Source organism: Perognathus longimembris, chromosome 28 (genome assembly GCF_023159225.1).
Source record: "Perognathus longimembris pacificus isolate PPM17 chromosome 28, ASM2315922v1, whole genome shotgun sequence".
NCBI lineage: Eukaryota > Metazoa > Chordata > Mammalia > Rodentia > Heteromyidae > Perognathus > Perognathus longimembris.
In genome coordinates, this window is record NC_063188.1 from 62,433,856 (window position 1) to 62,454,517 (window position 20,662).

The window sequence follows — 20,662 nt, forward strand, 5'->3', positions numbered from 1 at the left end:
TTGAAAATAGTGTGCTAAGTGAAAATAGCCAGACACATAGGCCACACAGTATATGATTCCATTTTATAGAATATCCATAAAAGTTGAATCCATAAAAGCAGTAGATTTGTGATTAAAAGTAAACTAGCAGATGAGAAGTTTAGGTTAGCAAGAATTGGAGGTGACTACTAATAGGTACTAGGTTTCTTTTGGGTCTAATGAATGTGTTCCTGAGTTAGACATTGGTGATACTTGCATAACTCTATCACTACACAAAAAAGTAATAATCTATAATTCTTTTGAAAGGTGAAATATATATATGTAGATTACATCTCAATTATAACATATTAAATATCATTTAAACCTCATATACAATAAATATTCACTGAGCAACATTAATCATTGTAATAACTTTATCATCTAAAAATGCATTACGGCAAATGATTTTCTCTGCTTATTATCAAATTTTTTAATGAAACATAAAATCAAAGACTGATGGGCTGGGAATATGGCTTGGTGGTATAGGGCTTGCCTCGCATACATGAAGCCCTGGGTTCCATTCCTCAGCACCACATATATAGAAAAAAGCCAGAAATGGTGCTGTGGCTCAACTAGCCTTGAGCAAAAAGAAGCCAGGGACAATGCTCAGGCCCTGAGTTCAAGCCACAGGACTGGCAAAAACCAAACAAATAAAATGCCTTGTGGTCATTGGTGACCTTAGCAAGTACAGACTCAGTACTTAGTACTCAGGAAGATACACAAATCAAACTACAAAATGATGAACAAACTGGGTGCCGGTTGCTCATGTCTGTAATCCTAGCTACTTGGGATGCTAAGATCTGAGGATCTTGGTTCAAACCCAGACTGGGCAGGAAAGTCTATGACACTCTTATCTCCAATAAAGAACCAGAAAACCGGAAGTGGAGCTGTGGATCAAAACCAGAGCACTATATGTGAGCAGAAAGAGCTCTGGAACAGTGCCCACACCCTGAGTTCAAGCCCCACAACCTAGCAAAGAATCACAATAGCTCAATAGATATGTACATATAACCATACAAAATGATGCTAATAGAAATGAACTCCAAGATATGGAAACAAGAGTGTTGGGGATTTGTTTATTATTTCATTAGTGTACTTTGTGAAATTAACTCTTTTTTTCTTTCACTTTTTTCCTTGGGTTTATCCCCTGTTGTCACTGTATATCTGTTTATCTGATTTGGGAAAGGGAAAGGGAAATCACAAAATGGTGAGACAAAGGGCAAAAAGCAACTGTGATACTCACAAGATACTATGTTGGAAATGAACTTTACAACTTGGGGGGGAGGGGACTGGAGGGGCAGAGAAAGTGAGAGAAAAGGAGGGAGGGGGTAGCCATGTTCCACAAGAAATCTACTCATTACCTTATTTATGTAATTGTAACCTCTCTGTATATCAGCCTTACAATAAAACAAACAAAAGAAAGAGCAATCAATGAATGATTAAAATGTAAAGACAGGGACTGGGAATATGGCCTAGTGGCAAGAGTGTTTGCCTCATATACATGAAGCCCTGGGTTCGATTCCCCAGCACCACATATATAGAAAATGGCCAGAAGTGGCGCTGTGGCTCAAGAGGTAAGAGTTCTAGCCTTGAGCAAAAAGAAGCCAGGGACAGTGCTCAGGCTGAGTCCAAGGCCCAGGACAGGCAAAAATAATAATAATAAATAAATAAATAAATAAATAAATAAATAAATAAATAAATAAAATGTAAAGACAGCAAGTTTATTCCATTACCTCCCAAAACTTTACTATGAAGAGAAATGGGAACTAGGATAACTTTTAAAAGATGTTAGGTCAAAGAAAGTTACCCCCCCCCAAACACACACTGTATGAAAGGGGAAAAAGTCAGAGAAATGTCAGAAATACAAAAGAAATTGGGCATGGCAGCACACCCCAGTACTTGGGGTCAAGTCAGGAAGATCAAGGCCAGCCTGAGCTTCATCAATGTAAGAGGCAGGTAAAATGTCTAATAAGAAGGACATTGAAAGCATGTGAGGGAAAAGGATCCAACAATAAAATGAAACAAAGTACATACTTCTCAAAGCATCAGATTGAGCTAATCAGGTGCAGAGAGAAGGGGGGAGGAAGGGAAAGGGAGAGAGAAGAAGAAGGATGAAGACAGAAAGAAGAGGGAGGGAAGAGGGAAGATGAGGAATAGGAGGAAGAGGGAGATGAAGGAGAAAGGTAGAGAGACATGTTGCTAGGTAGCAACTAAGCAAGTCAAAACCCAAATTTGTAGTGATTCTAACCTGGTATTCTCTTCAACCCTGCTCAATAGTCTTTCAGGTACAACTGATCCTGGGCTAGTTTTTGTTTTGTTTTTGTTTTAATAAGCCAAAGGAGACCTGAAAACAAGAAGTCAGGAGGCATGCAACAGGATGACTGGAACAATGAATTTAAAAAATCTAGCTAGCTGGATAATGGTGGTTCACCCCTGTACTTCTAGCTACTCAGGAAGTGGAGATCTGAGGATAGTGGTTCCAAGACTGCCTGGGTAGGAAAAGCCATCAGTCTCTTCTCTCCAAGTAATCACTTAAAATCCAGAAGTAGATGTGTGGCTCGAAATGGTACAGCACTAGTCTTGAGCAAAAAAATGCTCAAGAACAGTGCCCAGGCCCTGCATTCAAGACCCATAACCAAACCAACAAGAAATATAGACTACTAAAATGTCTAGGCACTCCCTTAACGAGAACATAAGCTATTGACTGTAAGGTTCACTGGAAAGGAAGCCCGCCACACGGTGTTCAGGCAGAAAGGAGTTTATTGAGGGGAGAGAAAACTGCTGGCCTGCACACACCATATGGAGGTATGAGGAGAGAGAGGGGAAGGAAGAAGAGAGAAAATTAAGAGAGAAAAGGAAAGAGAAAGAGAGTAAGGACTTGTGTTGAGCCAGATTATACAGGGAAAGCAGGAGGTATGGCCAGGTGGATTCAATGTGATCTCAGAGAAGTGGGAGGTAACTGCTTCCAGGTGAGCCAGTTACCTGGGTAACTGAAACAGTTGGGGGGTATCTGCATAGAGCACTCCCGGGAGGTGGACCTTACATTGACCTTCCCTCACATGGCTCTGTTCTTTAATTTCACTGCATTAGTAAGAAGTTTCTGATCCACCTGGCTTCTCCTGTGAGACTCATGTCTCTGGATTTCCCATGCCACTAAGACTTTATCCAACAACAAAAAGCGACTATTCCCATAGGAAACTGTAGTGCCATTAAGAAAAGGAAATAGAAGCTGGATAATTAATAAATAGGAAAGGAGCTATTATTTCATGTTACACTGTGTCATTCTATCACAAGAACTATTATGAGATAAATAGTTATAGAGTAAATAAGTAAGGTCCTTGAGCTCTAAATTTTTAATCACCAAGTCTTTCCTCATGCTGCTCCCTCTGCCGGGAATGTCTACCTTCACTTTCACCTAGAATCTAATGTTAGAAACTTAGGTTATCTTTCTCTCACCTCCAAGGCCAAATACAGTATCTGGCATGTCTTAATGCAGAATTTGGTTCAAGAAAGAAAAGGTGCAGACAGAGAGGAATGGTGGAAGACTGTAGTCACAATATTTGATGTATATATATGAAAATGGAAAAGGTAACTATAAAAGATAGGTGAGGTTGAGATAGATGGGAGGGGGAAAAGATGAAAGGAGTAACACTGATCAAGATACCTTGTACTCGTGAATTGACATGCTGAATTGAAATTCCTTTGTACACAAATGTATTAACCAAAATATGGTAGATTCAGGAAAGAATTCAAATGGTGTAGTTCCCCAGAAAGGCTAACTCACCATCCAACAAAATGAACACCAGGAATGAGGTACTCGGAAGTGGCAAGGCTAAATTTTATTTTATATATAAATAAATGTTTTATACTTAATATATATCATTATTTAAGACATTTTTTTTTTTTTGGCCAGTCCTGGGCCTTGGACTCAGGGCCTGAGCACTGTCCCTGGCTTCTTCCCCCTCAAGGCTAGCACTCTGCCACTTGAGCCACAGCGCCGCTTCTGGCCGTTTTCTGTATATGTGGTGCTGGGGAATCGAACCTAGAGCCTCGTGTATCCGAGGCAGGCACTCTTGCCACTAGGCTATATCCCCAGCCCTATATATCATTATTTAAAATAAATATTATACATATATATTAGTGTCAGGTGGAAAGGCTAAAAATATTTATAAATACTAAAAGGAAGTAGAACACAAGCTTGAAGAAATTCAATACAATAGCAGGGCACTGGTGGATCACATCTGTAATCCTAGCTACTCAGGAGACAGAGATCTGAGGATGGCGGTTCAAAGCCAGCCTGGGGCTGGAAAGTCTGTTAGACTCTTATCTCCAATTAACCACCAGAAAACCAGAAGTGGACCTGTGGTTCAAAGTGGTAGAGTACTATAGCCTTGAACAAAAAAAGAGCTCAGCGACCATGCCCAGACCCCAAGTTCAAGCCCCACAACCAACAACAAACAAAAAAGAAAGGCAATACCATAATCAATTTCAGAATTTATGCCTACAGAGGAGGTATATGGAATTAGAATAAAAGAATTACACACTTAAGGAAGCAAAGAGACATATTTACCAATAAGTCACTCAGGAAATAACTTTATAACTTTTTATATTCATATAGATTTGCATTTTATCCTTAGGAAAACATTGTGAAGGCTGGAGATATAGTCTGTTGGTATATACATGTCCAACATGTACAAGGCCTGCCTGAGGTTCAAGCCCCAGCATCAAATAATAAGAAGCACATGCCTGGCATGGTGAAACAAATCTATAATCCTAATACTTAGGAGGCTCAGGCAAGAGGATCACAAGTTCAAAGCTAGCTAGAGCTACACGGTGAGATCTTGTCTCAAAAACATGTGAAGGGGACAGGGAAGGTGTTATCTTCTCTCTCTTACAAATAAAAGTGTTAAAAGGTGTTAATTGATAACTGAAGAGCCAGAAATAACTTTTTATACTCTTTCCACAAGCTTCAGAAAAATTAAAATGTCCAAAATAGACCAAAGTAAGCATGAGGCAGAAACTTAGTTTAACATGTAGGAGCTAAACTTAGTGAATAAGACAAAGGCACTGGTGGCTCATGCCTATAATCCTAGCTACTCAGGAGGCTGAGGTGTGAGGATCACAGTTCAAAGCCAGGCTGGGCAGGAAAGTCTCTTAGACTCTTATCTCCAATTAAGCATCCAAAGCTAGAAATGGAGCTGTGGCTCCACTTTCTGTCTTGAGCAAAAAAGCTCAGGGGCCGCACCTAGGATCTGATTTCAAGACCCAGTATTGACATATTTGCATGTGCACACACACTGACACACACGTACACACACACACGTACATACACACACACAAGCAAAGGAAACAGCTAACATCAAATGGTTTCACTGGAAATGTGAAAGGGTTGTTTATGAAAGGCTAGTCTTATACTTTCAACTATGAATGGCATTCTTGAATAATTATCTGTTGAATTTAATAATTTAGTAGCAGAATTTCAACATACATATATTGTCTGTGGTTGGTGTGTATTGTCCTCAGGTCACAAGCCCTGTGCTTCAAGAACTATCCTAGAAATAGAGAAAAGGCTGGGATTCCTCTCATTGGGATGATGTCAACCAGCAACATTATATTGCCTAAAGAGTTGTGACATATAACACTAAATTGGTGGTAATAATGCCAGTGTATAATACTTAAATGCAAACACAAACAAATACAAATCTACACACACTCACACACACACACACACACACACACACACACACACACACAACCTTGGCTATTCCCTAGGCCTTTGTTATTTAACACAGTGACCCATCTTAAAACACTGACACATTCTCTGTGGTATACAACTTAAGAGCCCCTACTTGAGGACATGTCTATATTGCTATATTTCAAATGAGATATTATTAACTTAAAAAGGGTTGAGAACTGTGATGTACAACGGAGGTGAGTGGGAATCATTCAAAATGAAACGAATGCAGAGTTTCTGAAGACCTGAAAAATCATAATCTTAAGGGTAAGAAATTGATGTACCTTCAATGTGCACAGAGAAATGAATTACAAAGACATTTTGAAGGCAGGGACGTGCAACATGAAGAAAATCAAGAAATGTAATAGTAGGTGAAAGTGAAATATGAATACCTGCCATATGGAAGGCTTTTAAAAGATTTGAAGTAGGAAAAGGAAGTCAGGGAAGATGATCTAGGGTCCAATATGCTTTCTGAGAGATTGTCTGACCTTAAGCAGAACTCTAAATGGCAGGAAGACCGAGTGAAAGACCTCATTACTATCCACCTTAAGGTACCATGAGACTCCCCACAATCGGAGTGTACAACTGGCATTGATAGTTCTACTTTTAGCATAGATTGTCTTAATACTTTAAGATTTACTTGAGAAGATGAAAGTGCTGTTGTACTTCTATAATCCCTACAATTGGTAGGCAGAGGCATGATGATTGTGAGTTCAAGAAAGTCTAGGCTGGATCACAATTCCCTGTCAAGAAAAAAAGCAGGAAACCAGTGGCTCACCCCTGTAATCATAGCTACTTAGGAGGCTGAGATGTGAGAATCACTGTTGGAAGCCAGCCCAGGCAGGAAAGTCTGTGAGACTCTTATCTCCAATTATACACCAGAAAATGGGTAATGGCACTGTGGCTCAACTTGGTAGTGTACTAGCGTTGAACAAAAGAGCTCTTGGACACTGCCCCGGACCCTGAGTTCAAGCCCCATGACGAAAGAGAGAGAGAGAGAAAGAGAGAGAGAGAGAGAGAGAGAGAGAGAGAGAGAGAGAGAGAGAGAGAGAGAGAGAGAATTTAATTTGGTACTCGAAAGACTGAAGATTGATTTTATAGGTGTAGGTAATAAGAATTTTAAGACTCTAACTCTGTCTTCAAAATTCTTCCCACCTTGGGCTGGGGATTTGGCTTAGTGGAAGAGTGCTTGCCTAGCATACACAAAGCCCTGGGTATGATTCTCATCACCACATAAACAGAAAAGGCTGGAAGTAGTACTGTGTGTGGCTCAAGTGGTAGAGTGCTAGCCTTGAGCAAAAAGAATCCAGGGACAGAGCTCAGGCCCTGAATCCAAGCCCCAGGACTGGCAAAAGAAAATTCTTCCCACCTAATTGATGAAACAAGATAACCTACAACATAGATAGGTTGTGAGTCAGGGGTTTAGAGAGCTAGATGGGCAAGGCAAAATTCACCAAGAGGAGAAAAAAATTTAAGTTCATCTGTGAAAGTTCTGGAGAGTTCCCAGAGTCAGTTGGAGGGAAGGTCACTGATGTTAGAGAATATGTGAACAAACGTCAGAGGACAAGATATCTGCCAGTGGACCAACCAGTCTGGATAAAACAGAGTTCAAATAAAGAATAACTAGAAGAAAAAAGCAGTCCAATTGTGCAGTGTCTTGGAACATTTGAAGTATAAAATTTAAGTAGTATAAATTCAGACTGGGTATAGTTGGTCATGCCTGTAATCCCAGATACTTGGAACATGGAAATAGGAAAGGTCATGCTTCAAGACCAGCTCATGCAAAAAGAAAAAAGTGAGCCTCATCTGAACCAAGAAGCTGGACAAAGTGGTTCACATTATGTGGGAAGCCAAATGTAGAAAGACAGTGGATCAATGCCAGCTCAGGAAAAATGTAAAACTCTACCTGAAAAATAACTGAAGTAAAAAGTGCTAGGGGCATGATTTAAATGGTAGAGCACCTCTCTAGTGAGCACAAGGCTCTTGTACCACCATCAAAATTTAAAAAATAAAAAGGAATGTAAGCATTCTTCAAGCCTGCTAATGGCTCAAGTCTGGAATCCTAGCCACTCAGGAGGCTGAGAACTCAGGATCACAGTGAGAAGCCAGCCAGGGCAGACAAGTCCCCATGAGACTCTTATCCCCGATTAACTACTCAAAAACCAGAAGTGGCACTGTGGTAGAGAGCTAGCCTTGAACAAAACAGTTCAGGGACATCTTATCCAGGCCCTGAGTTCAAGCCCTGGAAACAGCAAACAAACAAACAAAAATTCATCAGTAGGCAATGGAAAATAGTGAGTTTTCTGAGGAGAGGGTGAAATGAAAAAGTGGCACTTGAAAAAAATGTTAGTAGAGGTATGTGATATACAGAATCATCAGAGAACAAAACAATGCTCAGGTCCAGAACCAGTGCAGGGGTGATGGAAGAAAGATCTAAGGAACAATCCAGATTTTCTTGGTTATGAGGAAACATGAAGATTATCTGAGCCAAACACAACAATCAGAATTACAGCAGTGAGACTAAAACAGGGGTGGAGGGGGGAGTAGTGCAAGAGATATCATGAGCAATACAAATCAGCATCATGAAGTATGGATCAAGTTAGTGATTGCTAAGTGTAAATAGCAAGAGAAATGATGAAGTAAAAACAAAATAAAAAAAACCCATGCCTCAAAAATGTTATCCCTGAAACCCTAGCTCAAATAAAATGTGATGTATGAAGTAGGGGAGGGGAAGAATGGAGACAGGTCAAGCTAACTTACTAAATTTGAGATGAAAGCTGGAATTCCAAGCAGAAACAAATGACTCAAAGTAGAAATGTCCATGAGACTTTTATCTCCAACTAATCATCAATAAGCAGGAAATGGAACTATGACTCAAGTGGTAGAGTACCAGCCTTGAGTGAAAAACCTAAGGGACAGTAACCAGGCCCTGAGTTCAAGCTCCATTACCAGCATACACAAATAAAGATTGCCCCCTTATATGTTGACACTGTCAGTTTACGCCATCATAAGCATTGAGACTAAATATAAAAGTGCTTTAGAAGCATGTAATGTGTCTAGGCACAGAGCTTCATGCAGTGATCCAAAACCTTTACTAATGTTCAAGCTTTCATTGCCCTGGTAGGCCGTTGGTATGGTAAGATGCAATAAGAATAACGATCACAAACCACAAAATAAAATTGAGAAGTAATCTCCTTTTGAAAATCAATTTCATTGTGGCTGTCTGGTTTCAACCTCTGCTACACACCATCACTCCAATAAAAACTACTCTTCATCTCTCAAGTGCAGGCCCATTGACAGGAGGATGTACATGGAGAAAATTACTCAGCAGCCTATTATTTTAAAGTGGTTTCAGCAGCTAGAAGTAGGGAAGTCCCTACGAAGCCACAAATGACAGGGAACTACCCTGTTTCCTTGGTTATTCCAAGCACACAGTGCTAAGCATCTGACTGAGAAACCAACAACTGAAATGGAATTCCTCCCCCTGCAAAATACACACAGCTCATGAATTGATTTTCCAACTGGTATTCCACAGAGATGCTCATTGACCATTCAATACCACTAAAGCTCATGGGTCAATGGTCATCAAACAGTAGGCCAAGTAACACAGGTGACACAGGCCTAGAAACCTGTAACAGGTGACTAAAGTCTCATCTTGTCTATATTTTTGCGTTTATTACTTTGTGTGTTTGTGTGTGTGTGTGTGTGTGTGTGTGTGTGTGTGTGTGCGCGCGTGCGATCGTACTAGGGCTTGAGCTCAGGGCCTGGGTGCAGTCCCTGAGGTTTCTGTTCCTCTCAAGGATAGCTCTCTACCACTTGAACCACAGCTCCACTTCTAACTTTTTTGTAGCTTATTGGAGATAAGTCTTACTGACTTTCCAAACTGTGATCCTCAGATCTCAACTTACTGAATAGCTAGGATTACAGGAATGAACCATTGGCACCTGTTTGCTTTTCTGTCTTCTTATACAGAAGTAATTCTCAAATGGAGATGAGTGTTAGCATCACTTGGGAACCCTTTATTTGAAACAATAGATATCATGATCTGATGATGTGCGCCTCAATATTGCTAGAGAAATGGATTTTTTTTAAGTTCTCAGGGAAGACTTATATGCACACTTGGTTATGAGCCATGTTCACAGATGATCCATTTGATGTATTTTAGCTCTACAATTCTGAAAAAAAAAAGAATTGTAAGCAGGATCTGAGACTGAAGGAGAGATGAGGGGAGAATGTGGAGAGAAGTAGAGGAAAATGATCTTGAGTCACAATTTTTTTTTTGTCGGTCATGGGGCTTGAACTCTGCACCTGGGCACTGTCCCTGAGCTCTTTCTTCAGCTTAAGGCTATCACTATACTACTTGAGCCACAATGCCACTTCAGGTTTTCTTGGGGTTAATTGAAGGTAAGAGTCTTTCCTGACGGGACTGGCTTTGAACTGTGATCTTCAGATCTCAGTCTCCTGAGTAGCTAGGATTACAAGCATGAGCCACCAGTGCCCATCCATTTTTACCAAGATTCCTGATTGCTGCTCACTATACTACAAGTGGCCCTTGGGCCCTATCTTAGTCTGTTTTGTGTTGCAGAATATCACAAATCAGATAATCTATAAAGAAAAGGAATTAATTTCTCACAGATCTGAAAGCTGGAAAAGCCAAAAGCATGACACCAGCATCCTCTGAGGTCCTTTGGTGCATCCTCTTAGGACTTGATGGTGAAAGGCAGGGTGAAAACATAAGCTAGAAAGGTAGTGGGGGCCAAATTTATCCTTTAATCAGGAGCCTGCCTCCATGATTCTCCAACTCACTCCTATGATATGGCATCCATTCATTCATGAGAGCAGAGACCTCATGATCTAACCACCTCTTACGGTTCCACCCGTCTTAAGACTGTTACAGTGGAGATGAAATTTCAGCAGAGATTCAATTTCGAAGGAGATATTGAACCATAGCAGGCTCTAACCACACCAACTCATTCACAATTCCACTTACCACAGATTCTCCCTCTGAAGTGCATGTCAGCCACAATCATCAGTACAGATTTTTCAGATTATACATGAATACACTCTCATCTCTGAGGCTTCTGGTTGGGCACCAGTCACATCTATTAGGAGGAGTAAGTTCTAGGATAATTGGAATTAAACAATCTTGAAGATTCCTTCCCTATAAAGATAAATATGATTCCAAAACAACCAACACCTCTTATACATTTATTCACAATCTTTATGCACCAGACACTTTAAGAAAAACTAACAGATTTATTTAGATGTAATTCACATGCTGTAGAATTCACTCATTTTAGGTGCACAAGTCAATGATATTTTAGGAACTGGAAAGAATTGTGGCACTTCATGATGCCTCTTGCATCATTTTCTTTTTTCTTTCTTCTATTTGCATATATTGAATGTACAAGGGGCATTTCACTGTGACATTTCCAGACATCTCACATCTTTTTCTTTCAAGTTGCACTGCTACCACCCTGATGGTGGTTAAATTACCTCTGGAATACTTTCATACCCCCAAGTACCTATATTTAGTGAATCTTCACTTCTACCACTCACCACAAACCTCTAGTAATCTAATTTTTGTGTATATATTTGTCTGTTCTGGACATTGCACACAAATGGAATCATACCTAACAGTTTTGTTTGGACTGGCTTCGATCACTTAGCATAATATTTTGCAGCTGTTTCTTTATTAGCATAATTCCATAGATGCAGATGCATACAGTACACTTTGAACAATCTCACCGCCCCCCTTTTATGTTCCCTTAAACCTCCTCCCCACAGTTTTCAAACAGTATTTGGTGGGCTTCACTATACTGCCATCATATAATATATAATGTATTTGGATCCTCTTCACTCTCCAGTACCCTCTCCTTTCCCTCTTCCAAATCCACTAATTCCTCCCACATCTTACCCCTCTTACACACATACACCACCATCATCATCACCACTACCACCACCACCACCACCACCACCACCACTATTTTAAGTATAGTTTCCACATCTGAGTGAAAACATATTGGCTGACTTTGGCTTATTGACTCAACATGAAAATTTAAAGTTCCATTCACTTTCCTGCAAGTGGAGCTATGGTTTGAGTGGTAGGGTACCAGCCCTGAGCAAAAGAGCTCAGGGACAGAACCCAGGCTCCGAGTTCAAGTCCCAGGATCAACACAAAAAAAATGAATGAATGAATGAATGAATGAGCTGTATGCAATGTGAATGGATATCATAAATGCAGTGTACAGTAAAAAATACCAGACCCTATGAGCCCAGAGTTCAAATCCTGGTACCAGTAGGAAAGAAAAGAACAAGAAAGAAAAGGAAGGAATTTAGGGAGGGAGGGAGGGAGGGAGGGAGGGAGGGAAGGAGGGAGGGAGGAAAGAGAGAGAAAGAGAAAAAAAGGAAGAAAGGAGAGAACGGACGAAAGATAAATAAAATTAGTTATACAGGTAGTTCATAATATCTCATTCTTTGAGGTGCTTATAGTGTTATATCAATAAGTATATATGTACATAGGTATGTACACATACATGCTTCTCTAACATGGATATCAAATTATCTAAAAGATAAATCCAAAAGAGTAAAATGTTTACTAAGTCAAAAGGAATTCATTTTTATTTGATGTTTATTACCAAATCTTTTAAAAAGGAATGTTGTAATTTTTCTTCCAATAACAATGCCTCATTGACTACTTTTCTATGATTACATTAACAAAGTAGGCCTTTGCAGAGATTAAGAAACTGTGTGAATTAATAGATTTGTCAAGATTAATAAAATGTAACAAAATAAATACTGACCCAAAAGAATACATGGTTATATTTATTTATATAAGATTAAAAAATGGACCAAATTATATGATGCTTTAAATAAATCTTGTGTCTTTATACTTAAAGTCTGGGCTGTCATTAATTTGGGAAAGTGAAGATGATATAGTGATAGAGACCAGGTAGAATTAGAAGTGGTGAGATGCTACTAAATTCTATTTCTTGACCTGACTGCTAGTAACATGAGCATTGTCGTTGTGTAATATTCACCAAACTGTGAAATTTGTGATTGGTGTACTTTTCTGTATGTGTGTTATAATACTTCAATTTTAAGAAGTAATGAGAAAGAAAAAGAATAGAAATGAAAGTACTAGGCATTTATAGATGAATCAGATAAAAACTGTCCTCTATAAGAACCACCCTGCAGTGAAAGCAAAGGGTTTTTCTTGCTTATGTTCTTGAATGAAATGACTTCAGAAGTTTTATACTATAAAGGAGAACTTCAAATTACAGATCATTTTCCCCACAATATCTAAGACCAAAAGAGAAAGATGAAAACTAAAAGCAAATAAAACATCAAATGATAGATTATAGAGTAAAATGTGAAGCTGAGAAATGGAGCATACACTTAGGACTCTTCTCCATTTCACTTTCTAATTATTTTAGAAGCCAGTGAAACATTACCAGTGGAACTATATACTCACTTAAGCAAAACTGACAATTTACAGGTTTAGCAAGACCTAGGAAAACAGGCCTATTATGTAAAGAGAAAATATTTTTGTTTTACATAAACATCTCCAAAGTCCTAAAATACTATACAGCTCAACAAGTATTTGAAAACTCTTAAGTGTAAAGACACAAGATTTATTCAAAACAACAGCAGCAATAACAAGAGTATGATCCCAAGACAAGATATGGTGGTGGTTTGCAGGAGTAAAATTGGTAACAAAGAAAATGAGATGGGTATAATGAAACAAGTTTGTCAAAAGCCTTGAATGAAGCCAGGTGCCTGTGGCTCATGCCTGTAACCCCAGCTACTCAGGACGTTGAAATATGAGGATAGCAGTTTGAATCCAACCCAGGCTAAAAAGTTTATGAGACTCTTATCTCCAATTAACCATCAGAAAACTAGAAGTAGCATTGTGGCTCAAAGTGGTAGGTTGCTAGCCTTGAGCACAAAAGCTCAAGGACAACGCCAAAGCCCTGAGTTCAAGCACAAAAACAATGAAGAAGAAAAAGCCTTGAATGATATACCAAAATGTCGATTTAATCCCAGAGAAAAAAAATAATAACATGGCTGAATTCCACATCCCTAAAATTGCTTGTGGGTTTATTCATTATGCTTTTCTTGAATCATGACTTGTAGCTATTTTCTGCATCAGTCCACCTTAACATAAGTAATGTCAACATGGGCACATTAATGATCTATCTGGTCATACTAAGAGTTATCTTATAAAATGGTAAGTTTGACTCCTATGACAACACCTATAGTTATGAAAAACTTCAAATACCTCTAAAATGCCTGAGAAAATTCTTACTGATCTACCCATAGTCCAGACTATCACATAAAGCAATGAGTTAAATGACATAGAGTATTTGTTTCCCTCCCAAAATAATTTTTCAAGCACTAAAAGATAGATCATACTTAACACTGTGTCTGGCACAGTAGATTTTATATTTATTGAACTTAGAATATTAAATCACAACAAAATATTAACCATACTCAGTTCATGGTTTGGAAGCCTTTAATCATATTTCTGACTCCACAGTTCTTTCCACAATGACAGACAACTAGAAAATCTCTCTTTTTGATCAATTTCATTGGGTTTCTGGGGAGTTTTCTTAATCAGTTCTTAGGTTTTTCTTGAGAATCAGACACCAGAATTTTCTGAAGGTGAAAATCTACTTTTGATCTTTTATACAAAAAAGACATAGGCTTTGTTTTGTAATTGCTGTTATTGACACTAAAAAATGTTTCTATGCAGATCTCACATTTGTTAAGCAAGCAACTGCCCCCCACCCCAATCCTGTTGTTCACACCTTTACAAGACAGATCACCTTGTTTTTGCTTTCTGAGGAGCAATATCATGACTAGACCCACTTTGATCCAAAGTAACTCTTAGTTTTATTTTTATATTCTTTGTGTGTGTGTGTGTGTGTGTGTGTGTGTGTGTGCGCGCGCGCCAGTTTGGGAGTTTGAACTCAGGGCCTGGCTGCTATCCCTTTGCTTTTTTGCTCAAAGCTGGCACGCTACCACTTGAGCCACAGCTCCACTTCCAGTTTTCTAATGGTTAATTGGAGATAAGAGTCTCATGGACTTCCCTTCCTGGACTGCCTTTGAACGCCAATCCTTAGATCCCAATCTCCTGAGTAGCTAGGATTACAGGCATGAGCCACCAGTGCCCAGTGTCATTTTTACATACCTTATGGTCTAATTCAGACACTAAAGCTATGTCTCTAGCCCTTAAGATAATCACAACCAAGTATCTACATACAGCCACTTAGCTTTCCAGCTGAAGGCAGTCATAATTCTAAAAGTTTTGATGTAAACTTCTCACTTTTTGCCATCAGCAACTATGTCTCCATTTGTGAGACTTTTCTAATATTTTCCAAGGAGAATTTTGATCTCACTAGTTTATATCCTCACACTCTAACTTCCTTCTTTATCCTGTTTTAAATTTTTCTTTAAGGTCTGACATGTATATACCTACAGTGATTTCTAAATCCCTTAAGAAAGGGATCTCATAAGAATAAATGTTGATTTACGTTGCCTGTGACCTTATACAATGTAGAGCCTCTGACTATTCTGCTCACCAGGCTTCATGAAATATTTCTGAGGGTTATTCTCAACAGCATGACTTCACTCATTACAGGTAAGCTGGTAAGAAACCTGAATGAATTGCCTATTGGAGGGTGCACTCTCTGATATTTTATTTATTTATTTATTTATTCTCTTTCTTTCTTTAATTATCTTTAAGTAGTTGTACAAAGGGGTTTCCATTGAACATGTCAGTTTGTGAGTACAATGCATGTTGATCACTTTGGCCCCTTCCAGTTTTCTCCTACATCTCTCCCAAACCCATCCAACCCCTCATGTTACCTGCTTCCATTTCCACACATGTATATTGAATACTGTGACTGTATTTGCACATTCTTCCTTTCTCCATTCGCCTGCTGAGGGGTACACTTTTTATCTTTCTTCCTCTCTAAGAGTTACTGTAACAGCAGCTGTTTGTGTTGAAAAATTATAATATAAAAATATGACCTATGTGGACAAATCATACAAGACTGTTTACTTCCTTATTAATGTATCCAAATCTGTCAGCACAACTTAGAATTTTGACTGTCAGCAGATACTGCAATTGAATGCCTCTGCAAAGCCAGCAGAGGGTGCACCAGGGCACTACAAATTTTACCCAAGATGTAACAGTATTAACTCAACTCTAATAGTCAATCAACATTTTCTTCATTGAGATTTTTTACTCATTATATACTGAAACTAATATATTGAAGAGATGCTTAAGTTGAATTTGAAAGTCAAGTTAAGGATAAATAAGGAATGCATAATTATATTGAGTCTGGTCAAAATGTAGGGAGACTAGAAGATAAGCCTTCTACTTCAAAAAACTTTTATGAAGGACCTCTGTACCGTCACTTCCAAAAGCCTCAGCATGTAGCATACTATGGGGGAACAGGCACTGAACCAGGAATTAAGGGAGCATGTCCATCCTAGTTCTGACTCTAGCTACTTGATCTTAGGCAAGGCACTTCCCCCTTAGGGCCTATGTATTCTGCAAGTGAATTCACAAAATGTCTTAAAATGCCCCTTAGAAGAGCAAGAAATCTCCAGTTCAAAATTGATGCCAACAATTATAAAGATCCAGTGCCATTTAAATGTAAAGAGCTACTACTGTTCAAAAAGACTAAAGCAGAAAGAGTAAAGGACAGAAGATAAGCTTTGGTTAAATGCAGACAGAAGTATTTGGGGCTAGGCAAAAGGCAGGCTACTAAATGTCATAACAGACCTTTGAGAATCCTGTGGCGTCCCAGGAGCCACTCCTACAGTACAGCTGTCCAGCTAATCCTCAGTCTATAAATGTGGCTCTGTCCATCCTGAATGCCAGTCTTGGCCACCATTTGACCAAAGATCTTGAATTCTCTCATCTTTGCACAGAATATCAATGTACAGCTAGTTAAGTATTTCTACTAGACATTGGGAAGAGCTAAAGAAAGTAGGCTCCTAGCTAATTATCATGTAGGTACAGTGTTTAAAGTTTCAAGTATGAGAAGCATGCCTGCTGATTCTCTTCTTTGATAAGCTGTTATATAAGTTGGAGTGTGCTCACAAGACATTTTTAGGCTCTGGGTAACTTTACAATGCACATTGTAGAAAATAAAAGTCGTCAGCCCTAACATTAACAGTATTATTACCATGAAAGTGTTGCCTGTGTCAAGTGTACAACTTTGGATAGCAGGTCGGCATAGCACAGATAAAGTTTAAAGAGTTATTACAATGACTGTGGATATGGTAGTAAATACAGTAAACTGAATCCCTCACCTCGGGAACTTTTATTTGGAGATCTTGCTTGCCCTCCTCTCCAAAAAGTGCAAATTCACTATTATACTTTCATCACCTCTAAAGGAGGTGCCTCTCCTTTCACATAAATGACAGAATATGGCAGTCAAGACAATACTTACATTAAGTGCACTCAATGTACTTGAAGAAGGGGCTAGAAAAAAAGTTGAAAGCTAATAGTTTTGTAAACGGGTACAAACACCATAAAGATTGCCCCCCCCCCAAAAAAAAACCCAACTAATCTTGGAAGCCAACTCTAAGTGATCATTCCATTAAGAGATTTCTGTTGTAAGCTAGCAGTAATGAAAATGCTTCCTGTCCACCTTTCACAGGGCATCCCCACCCGCCATCTGGGAAAAAACGGGGTGGGGGGGGGAAGGGGTTAGAATCGGCATGCAAAGGGTGAGTTTTTATTTCCATAGATTTTTGAAATTGCTGTTCAGAAGTTGTCTAGCAAGACGGCATATTTCTGCCAGAATTCCTCAGGGGCGCTGATCCTCACTCGAACGTCGAGGACAATCAGTGTCAAGTTGCAGGTAAAGTGTGAACAAGCCCACGTTGTGGTCAGCGCCCAAGGACCCCGCGCTAAGAAGTTGTTGGACAGGCGTGGAGCAGTTCCTACAGCTGTTTACAGCCCAACTCCAAAGGGGAGCCTGTGAGTGCTGGCACCGGCTCTGGACACGAAAAAAAAAGCGCCTCTGGAGAAGTACAGCACCTCCCAGGGGCACGAGGGCCCAGCTCCTCGCCGTTAGTTGGCCAGGGAGCCAGCGCGGGCACTCGTCGCCCTGCAGGGGCGGGAGCGTTGCCAACTTTCTCCAAGCAGCCCAGAGCCGCGGGCGGCAGGCGCAGGGGACAATTTATAACTTCAGAGGACTTGAGAGCGCCCAGATGAGCGCCCAGGGGACGGGGGACAACCTGCCCAGGACAATCTCCCCCTCTGGCTCGCCTGCCCCCACCCTGCTCGGGTTCTCAGTGGCCGAGTCCCTCCCCCACCCCCGGCCCCCGCCCTTCCTACCAGGGGAGGGGGCCGCCACCGCCCAGACTAGGTGACTCACCTGGTGCGGGTCCTGGGAGTCAGGGGGGAGCGTAGTTTCACCTGGTTCCAAAGGCTGCTGCTCAGGTGACGGCCCGAGGTGGTGAGTGATGGAACCATCGCGATCGAGGCCATCGGGGTTGCTCAGGGTGCCAGAGGCGCCGGGGGTCCCCAAGCCGCCAAGGCGGGACTCGGCCCCCCGTTCCCGCCTTAACTCAGACCTCAACTCTAAGTAGCAGCACAACGTCAGCAGGTGGAGGGCCAGCGAGAGGCCAAAGAAACCCAGGAAGAGCCGGCAGCTGTTCCCTTCGGCCGCCCGGGCAGGGGCCCCACGACAGCCGCAGCCCTGGCTTCCCCGCTCCCGTGGTGGTGGCGCTGCCGCTGCCGCTGCCGCAGGAAAGGATTCCCTGCGCTCAACCTCAGGGTAGCCCATGGCCTCCGGAGACACCCGATCTCTGAGGCCAGGGAGCCGCTGCGTCTGCCTCAGCCTTTCACGACCCCTGACAGGCGGCTACTGTCCTGCCATCGGCTGGGGGCTGCAGGGACCCGTTCCTGCGCGACTGTGGCTGGGCGGGACGGACCAGGGAGCAGCCGCATGTGCAGCTTCACTCCGAGGGGTGGGAAAGGGAGCAGGAGGGGCAGGAGAGAGGGGCGGCGCGGCCCGCGAGGGAATGAGGGAGGAGGTCCCGGTCGACCCCGCCCCATCCCTCCAGGGGCCGCTGGGACGCCCAACCACCGGGCCCGCCAAGCCTCGGTGCCCCGCCCCCAGACGTTCCGCCCGGGCCTCCTGCTGCGGGGCGGAGCCTGGGGGCGTGAGGGTTCGCCTTTGCCTGGCAGCCCCACCCAGCTCTTCCCGGTTACCCAGCTCCAGTTGGTGACTACTGCTGTCCTTCATCTCTCAACTCCTCCCCAATTTAACTCCTTAGCACCAGGATATTGGGAGGGGGGGAGAGGAGAGAGGGAGACTGAGAAGACTTTGGGAACCTTGCAAGAAAGTAGAGCAAAGAAAAGGAGGTATAAACTAGCAGTAATAGAAATGTTTGCAATTAACTGCAGTCGCTAATAACATCATCCAGTACTTATCTGTTGCTTTCAATCTTCAAAGCGTTTAAACTAATTAAAACAGTTCTAGGTTTGGAATGAAACCATGCCTGCTGTGTTTGCAATCCAATGGCTTACCAAAAGCAAAGTAGCCCTAAGAACAGAGGAATTCAAAGGAACTGGGAATCAAGCAGCTTCACCCCTGGAGTGAGTCTGGGGACTCATTCTAACTCACCGAGGTGCTGCTGCCTAACAGAACAGGTTATGTTACCCCTTGGCGGTTAAAACAGTCTCCTAGGATTTTTTGATATATCAATTCAACAAATACTTACTGATCCCTTTTGCAGGACAGAGACTACTGTTAAAAGAATCCATAGCTTCAACTGCTGCAGGGATTCTGAGTGAAGAATATGTGCCTTCAAGGAGAAAGTGGGGAAAGTGAAAGTCACAGTGAGGAGTTTTTTGACAAGGGTGGTCTACAGAATAGCCAGACACTACTGGCATTTCTATTTGCAGGCAACTGTTCTGGCCTCTCCACCCCTCCCATGCTTCCCCTGGAGTACTCCCTGGGGGAAGTTCAACAAGTCAGCCAAAAGTTCCAGATGTACACTGCTGTAACTGCAGCATCTTCAACAGCTGCACCAATCAGAAATGGATTCAGAAGAAAAAAGTGGCAAATGTCAGAACAATAGACCCTGAAATGAAGGATGGAAAGGATTAGTTTGAGTCAAGAGTCACAACTGACAAGAGTTACCAGTCTGAAATTTTAGAGATCTAAATGATTGAAGCAGAGTAAGCATGCACATTTCTTAACTAATCTCATTCCCATGTTATTAAGACAATTTTCTTGACTTGAAGCAGGCATCTTAAGTGCCACCAAGGAGTCTGGTTCAGTAATACCCAGAGCACTTACGGGTAGGCCTATGACCTAGACTGGCGAGAGAGAAGGAAAACTCAGAAGTAAATAGAAAAGATGACAGAAGAAGAGAAACAAAATAAAACAAAAGCATATGGTTAGAAGGTCAGTCCAGAGAGCACAGAGGTCACAAGCGTTAAATATATTAACCACAGGCAACTTTTCTTTCCTACTCAGTGTGCATGGTCTCAGTGCTTCCAGAACATCCTTTTTTGTTCTCTTTATGCATGAAATTGAAAGTTTGCAAAGAATACCAACATCATACAAAGAAAAAAGAAAAAAGGGAGTTGTAACAGCTGCTCTCAAGTCCTGCTTGTCCAGACCAGGAATTCTAGATGCTATGAAAACTGCCAGGCTGATTTACCTTAATTATCAGAGCTCAGGATTATTGGAAAGAATGCTAGACTAGGAGTCAGGAGACCTGACTGCCACTAGTTTGCTGGGTCACTGTGAGGAAGGCACTGTGGGGGATTTTTTTTGCAGGGGGGCTTAGTGTCCCCTGTAACAGCTGTTACATCATCACTAGCTATGTTTACTTTGTTGCATACATAATTTAAAGGAGCTTTCCCTTTCT

The 20,662-nt window shown here is 41.3% G+C and overlaps 1 protein-coding gene across 2 annotated transcripts in view; it reads right to left on the minus strand.

Annotated features, from left to right (window-relative positions):
- Window positions 1–18,736, minus strand: part of Eda (ectodysplasin A) — a 407,671-nt gene extending 388,935 nt beyond the window's left edge. Inside the window, exons 1-2 of one of the 2 annotated variants that reach the window (XM_048335752.1) lie at window positions 18,154–18,736; window positions 17,221–17,252 (exon numbers count right to left, since the gene is read on the minus strand). In XM_048335752.1, the coding sequence (XP_048191709.1) occupies window positions 17,232–17,252; window positions 18,154–18,564 (432 nt within the window). In that variant the 5' untranslated portion in view covers window positions 18,565–18,736 and the 3' untranslated portion in view covers window positions 17,221–17,231. Of the gene's footprint in view, window positions 1–17,220; window positions 17,253–18,153 lie in introns of those variants that run through there. The other variant, XM_048335751.1, reaches the window with a different exon arrangement.
- Between the last annotated feature and the right edge of the window lie 1,926 nt (window positions 18,737–20,662).